Source organism: Perca flavescens, chromosome 21 (genome assembly GCF_004354835.1).
Source record: "Perca flavescens isolate YP-PL-M2 chromosome 21, PFLA_1.0, whole genome shotgun sequence".
In the NCBI taxonomy this organism is placed as follows: Eukaryota; Metazoa; Chordata; class Actinopteri; order Perciformes; family Percidae; genus Perca; species Perca flavescens.
The window spans coordinates 25,201,786-25,209,150 of record NC_041351.1 but is presented as its reverse complement, the minus strand read 5'-3'; the positions used below and the strand labels follow the sequence as shown (position 1 = coordinate 25,209,150).

The 7,365-nt window shown below is 37.8% G+C and overlaps 1 protein-coding gene across 1 annotated transcript in view; it reads left to right on the top strand.

Annotated features, from left to right (window-relative positions):
• Positions 1-860: 860 nt before the first annotated feature.
• rab3gap1 (RAB3 GTPase activating protein subunit 1) overlaps positions 861-7,365 on the top strand; it is a 91,263-nt gene continuing 84,758 nt past the window's right edge. Inside the window, exons 1-2 of the mRNA XM_028567054.1 lie at positions 861-1,298; positions 1,415-1,470. Of these exons, the coding sequence (XP_028422855.1) occupies positions 1,233-1,298; positions 1,415-1,470 (122 nt within the window). The 5' untranslated portion in view covers positions 861-1,232. The remainder of the gene's footprint in view (positions 1,299-1,414; positions 1,471-7,365) is intronic.

Below are 7,365 nucleotides of genomic sequence, written 5' to 3'. Positions count from 1 at the left end.
GTGATTGGTTGAATTTGCGGTGAATTGGCGCAATTGCGACATTGCAAAATCCTGGAGGGATTGATATGGGCAAACTGCGCAGGCGTCAACACTTGGGCTTTAATACATTTCATCAGACTGTTATTCAGTGCAGTCAGCCTTCTATATAAAAGCCAGCAAATATGTCACTATCATTGACATTCTATTTATATTATCACTATAAACCACAATAAATTAACATTCAACGTTTTTATTCCAAAAAATACTATATAATAAGGCCTCAAACTGGGTTTTATTTTCCACTAGCACATAAAAAACTGGGGTTTATTTTCTACATAAAACAGTAATACAAGGCAGCTTCTTCTTCTTCTACTTCAGTTAACAGTACAATACAACATTTCATTAACAATTTCATAAAGCAAATATAAAGCTTACTCAGCTTTGCAAGTCCTCAAACTGGGTTTTCATCCAGCACACACACACACACACACACACACACACACACACACACACACACACACACACACACACTAAATGTAATAAGAGAACTTAGATAATCAATTTAACCAAATGTGATGAATTTATATAAAGTGTGTTCATGTTCACTTTAAATAATTCTTGATTCGGCTATTAATGCATGTTAAAAATTCTAAAACATCACGGTTTAAAGAAGGACCCTTAAAGTGTTCAGACTGGTAAGTTGATGTATAGATCTATGGATGTACCCCAAAAAATGTATCCGCTGAGCTATCTATACTGTCTGTGAGAGCGCCATGCAAAGTCTATCTGAGGCATAGGGTTGCAATTCCACCGTTGGCCGCTAAGCCCATGGTTGCTTTAATACATGGCGCTGTTGCTGGGGCCTTGCTAAACACTTTTTATATTGGGGAAACATCCGACTGGCCAGTGCAATGTATGTGAGGTAATGGAGACAGTGGAGCATGTATTGATGTCCTGTAGGAAATATGTCCGAGAAAGAAGGGTTATGTTTGATGGATTACGGAAATTAGGTATAAGGGAACTCCGCTTTACAGATGTCCTTGAAAGGGGAGTTATTATGACTGAAAGGAAATATCTAATTGCGTTTTTGAAAAGTACTGGTGTTTTTAAGAAATTGTAGTGTATTGGTCTGAGTAAATAGATATTGAGAACTTGTCAATAGGAGGCAGTAATGCACCGACTTGGATGCCAACTGCCGTTAAACTCTAAAGAAGAAGAAGAAGAAGAAGGGGCCTTGCTAAGCTGCCCGAAAAATGATGCAGGAAGTGGACGAAGAAGAAGAACAAAAACAAGAGATCGACATGGCTGCGGACAGTGATGTGAGTCTCTTTAGCTAAGTAATTCGGTGCAGGATGTCAGCGTTGTTGTCTAAACGCGCATCTCATAACCGCAGAACCGAATATATGTTTAATCTTCACCTGTTTCTTTCTTGCAGCCCGAGTCAGAGGTGTTTGAGATCACCGATTTCACCACCGCGTCTGACTGGGAACGGTAAGAGTTTTAGTCATTCTGTTGACTAAAATTACTAGTTTAGGCTAAAATACACACTAACTTATACTTATTGTTACGAGTTATCAGTACAGCAGCTAGTACGGGGATGTGATCCTGCTGGATTTTAAACTAACTGGTTTCCGTATGTTGTGTTTACCTAATAGCAGGTGTGGCCTGCCTGTGTCACCAGATTCGTCACATAATCATATTCACAAACATGTTAATGGTTATTTTTTAGGTCGGATCTCATATCTACTACGGCGAATATAATTGTATAAGTAAACACTACACCACAGCCATCTAGCTACGAAAAAAGAAATGTAAAGAAATATAAACATTGCAAGATCGCGTCGAGCCCGTATTACGAAGCAAGATTTGGGGTTACCGAGGTAACTTCAGGGGCCCGTTTCAGGAGAGGCGGGTATGGCTGCAGCCTGGAGCGTCCCATGTCAAGCCGTCCCGTCTCATGGCGAGTAGGCCTGGCAACCCAGTTCCTTTTAAGCAGAGGTGTAGTGGTAAAAAAAGAGCTGGGTAAACTATAAATTCTGGTGGACCACGACGTGGTCACCCGGCCTACCGGTGTATGTGTATCCTGATGACATCGCTATAGGCTATCATTTGATGATACTAGGGTATCACTGGTTGTTCCCTCATCATAGGTCACACAATCACTATTCAATTCATACATTAATCTAAATTCTTGCTAAAGAGACTCAAGAAGGAATAATATGGTTGAAATCTATAAAGTTTACTAAATGACAAAACAGAGAGAACAACAATATTTAAAAGAGATGGAGAGAGAGGCTTATATCCAGGGCTTCCAGTGCAATGCACTTGTACATAATGATTAGGGATTTGGGATTATTTTCATAGTCAATTAATCTGTTGAATATTTTCTCGATTAGTTGTTTCCAAAAGCTCGGAATGACGTCCTCAAATGTCTAGTTTTGTCCACAACTAAAAGATATTCAGTTTACTGTCACAGAGGAGAGAATACACTAGAACATATTCACATTTAACAAGCTGGAATCAAAGAATTTTTTTACTTTTGTTTTGAAAAATGACTCAAACCGACTAATCGATTATCAAAATAGTTGTCGATTACAGTTTTTTCCAATTGCCAATGTAGCAGGTGCAGATTGACAACAGAAGGATGAATCTGGTGCCACATATTTTAATTTAAAGAAAACTCAGTTTCTGTAATTAACAGAAGAAAGACAATATAAGTAGTACTGTAGTTTCCACAAGTGTAATGGCTGCTGACATTAACAGACAATTTGGCAAAACAATAAAACCAAAAATGTTCCATTTGAACACAAAATACACTGCATCATTACAGCTGCCTCAGTTACATAACATAATATACAGTGGTTCTAAACGCATAAGTTTAATAGATTATATTCAGATATCCATTTCAAACATCTGACATGGAATAACAAAAAGACGATACAGCAAGTCTCATATTCCAGACACTACAATTTCGTTACCAAATTCACTTCTGAGACTTTTTTATGCGAGAAATCAACAATATAAAGCTCAAATATGGGCCGTTTTACGGTAAGATGTGTCAGACTTTAGGAGCTCCACACAGTCTGACGAGAAAGCGGCAGCCTGCTGGGCTCCATACCCAGGGCAAAGTCACCCTTTGTGGATTACTGCACTACCGGGGCTCCGCGGCTGGCTGCCAGCATAACTATAATATATTTACAGTTTGAATTTGGTCACGGCACTTATATCACAGATACCCCAAAGTCTTACAAAGCTAACCGTTGTGTCCGATTTCAATGTAAGGCATTTTTATGAACGTCAGGGGTTTTGTTAGGAGGAGCAGCTAGCTAGCTATATGTCCCATTCAATACAATGGGAAAAGATCGCTGCTAGCTAGCTACACTTTCGGCATAACTATAGTATATTTACAGTTTGAATTTCGCCACGGCACTTATATTACAGGTTCACCAATGTCTTACAAGGCTTAACTAACAATCGTCAGATTTCAATTTAATGCAATTTTGTGAATTTCAGGGGTCTTGTTAGGAGGAGCAGCTAGCTAGCTATGTGTCCCATTCAATACAATGGGAAAAGATCGCTGCTAGCTAGCTACACTTTCGGCATAACTATAGTATATTTACAGTTTGAATTTCGTCATGGCATTTATATCACAGGCTCCCCAATGTCTTACAAAGCTTAGCTAACAATTGTCAGATTTCAATTTAATGCAATTTTGTGAATTTCAGAGGTCTCGTTAGGCGGAGGCTAGCTAGCTCTCGGTGATGGACTCCAGCTCACCGTGGGCTGTATCAATGAAACTCGCGGACAAGAGGCGTTTATTTCCCCGATCGTTTGTTTAAATAACTCAACACACACATCCGTTATAAGATTAACTGGAACCTGCGGTAAGAGATTGCGGGCGTAACAAGCTCGCTGACCGCGCTCTCAGTCACACACCGGCCATTTAGCAGGAAGAGAGGAGGGAGAACAGAGGCAGTCAGGGCACCGGCGTTTGGTAGTCCAGTCACCCAGAAAGGGTGAGTTTGCTCGGGTATTGAGCACCGCGGGCTGCCGGCCGTGACGGAACTCAATTTAGCTCACAGCAGGCCGGCGTCTGTGAAGGAGGACAGGCAGGGCGGCGATGTAGCAACCCAGGCAGCCCCGGCCGCTGAACTCCGACACACAGTTGGACAAAGATTTTTATTAGCCATCAATTTTCGTAAAACGGCCCATATTTGAGCTTTACATAGTTGATTTCTTGCATAAAAAAGTTTCAGAAGTGAGTTTTGTAATGGAATAGCAGAGATCTGCTTGACCTAGATTCAGAAGACTACCTGATCTCAGATCAGTTGTGTAACCTATGTAAATGTTGGGGCATGACAAAGAGAGACTAGAGCCAGATGAGCTGCCGAGTTGACGTCAACTAGGCGGCTCGTTGAGATTTGCCCGTTTTCAGAGGCAGTTTCAAATTGTGAGATTTGCAGAGGAAAGAGGTGTCATTGGGATTTTTAGGTTCTATGTGTGTCCTATTTACCCACCAAACTGTCATTTTTCAACTATGACGAGGTAAAATCGGTTTTACATTCTATCACCCCTTTTAAAATAGCCCAGTAAACATGGCTGGGACATATTAATGTTACTACTATATGCCAGATGGCTTTCGTTAAAATAAAACCTTTTCTATACATATCTGATGTTTGCCTGATCAGCATGTCTTCTCCTCTTCATAACATAAGCAATGTAGCATGATTTAAGAGGAAAAAACGTATACCAAATCTTTGTTAATCAAAATACACTAGCGATTCATGACAATGAACAATGAAATCGACATTGTGAGTTTACAAAGAGTGAGTAAAGGCAGCAGTGTCATGGCCTTGACACAGTGTAAATATATCCTCATTCTGGCCTTACACCTACATTAAAACAAGCATTACTGTATAATAACTAGGAATTATAAGAGTGCAATTCCAACTAAACTGACTAAACTTATATTGTCCCCACTTTTTCCAGGCCAGTAAAATTATACAAGGGGCCACTAAAACTCTGATCTACTGGCTAGTGTGTATATATGTATGTATATATATATATATATATATATATATATATATATATATATATATATATATATATATATATATATATATATATATATATATATATAATATATATATATATATTGGGGCCGGGACTCGATTAAAACAATTAATCTAATTAATTAGAGGCTTTGTAATTAATTAATCGAAATTAATCGCATTTTAATTGCACAAATATTTGACCTGAGAACAGTGAGAAGTAATTTTTTTCACATGGATTTTTAGTATACCATTGAATAATGACTAAATACATAAGCTTAAGCAACAAAATATTGTTTATTTTTGTTCAACCAAGTCCAGCAGACCAGTGCAATTTTTGCCATTAAGTGTAACAATAGCATATTTAGAAATATAGTACATTTCAGAAATTCAGGTAGCCTATAGGTAGGTAGACCTTCTGTAAACTGTTTTTTTAAGTAAAACACAATACCAATAGTTACCCTGGTCCATAAACCAGTCATCTGGTGGAGTGTGGGTCCTTGTACTTGGAGTCGGGCTAACGTCCATGCTAGCTGCTAAATGTTTTGCGTTGAGGTGATACTTGAGGCTCGATGTGCTGCGGTGATATGCGAATTCCTTGTTGCATAGCTTGCACACAACCATGTTCTTATCGACGCCTCCATCCGTTTGTTTTTTATAACAAAATGTCCCATCCGCGGGGCCAACCAAAGCGGTCTCGTCAGCTTCTTCGTTCATTTTCACTGTGGTTTGTTGTTGTCTGAAGCCATGAACGCTAGTTGGTGCTCGAGTATAATCGGTCCGCCGAAATTCATCCAGTGACAAACGTCCCGCAGTGCAAAAATAAGTGTAATTAAAATGCGTAAAAAATGTTTAACGTGTTATTTTTTGTTTGTTAATTAACGCGTTAAAGTCTGTAATTAATTAATCTTAATTGACGCGTTAAAGTCCCGGCCCTTATATATATATATATATATATATATATATATATATATATATATATATATATATATATACATATACACACACATATACATACAGTACAGGCCAAAAGTTTGGACACACTTTCTCATTCAATGCGTTTCCTTTTTATTTTCATGACTATTTACATTGTAGATTCTCACTGAAGGCATCAAAACTATGAATGAACATATATGGAATTATGTACTTAACAAAAAAGTGTGAAATAACTGAAAAAATGTCTTATATTTTAGATTCTTCAAAGTAGCCACCCTTTGCTTTTTTATTAATAAGGGACAAAATCCCACTAATTAACCCTGACAAAGCACACCTGTGAAGTGAAAACCATTTCAGGTGACTACCTCATGAAGCTCCTTGAGAGAACACGAAGGGTTTGCAGAGTTACCAAAAAAGCATGTATATGTATGTATGTGTGTGTGTATGTATGTATGTATGTATGTATGTATCAGGGGTTGACATTAACTTTTTGAGGCACTTGTCCTTCGGACAAGTACATTTACGTTTCACTTGTCCATGAACAAAAGTCACTTGTCCGGGTAAAGATTCATCATTTTATAATTTCTTTTGTGTTTTGCTAATGCAGAATTTGAAGAAATCATTGAAAGAATCCAAACACTATCAACATTAATACAATTCAGTTTAAACAGTAGAAACAAATGTGTCCCAAATTATACTTTGCACGCCGGTGTGCAGGAGTTAATATATTGAGATTCTAAGTGAATATTTTAAAGTTTCTCATTACTTTCAGATTCCTAGTCAATATTCTAAGTTACTATGTCAATATATTGAGATATTCTGAGTTACTAAGTCAATATATTGAGATACTGAACCAATATGTTGAGTTACTAAGTCAATATATTACGATACTAAGCCAATATATTGAGATTAAGTCAATATTTTATAGTTTCTCATTACTTTGATATTCTTTGTTTATATTCTGAGATACTGAGTCAATATATTGAGATACTAATTCAATATTTTGACCAGAGGTAGTGGTGACTTGAACTTATACTATATCTAAAATCATTTTGTAGACATAACAATGGATTTTGCCACTAAATGTTGGTGTCAGCGTGTTTTTTTTTTTTCTTTCTACAATTTCACTTACCAAGGGATCCTTTAAAAAGGTGTAGCTACTTTACAGTTGATTATTACCTGATACTTAATCCGCTACAAACGAGTAGCGGAGCAGCTAGTAACGTTACGAGGCAGAGAGCCAGCCGTCAAGAGTCAAATTAACTTCATGCTTCATCCGCACAAAGCACACTTCTATCGCCACGAGTGACAGCTTTATTCGGCTCGTTTTCTGTGAACGATGTGGGGACGGGGTAACGTTAAAGCGTAGTTAGTATGCTAACGTTAGCTAACTAACACC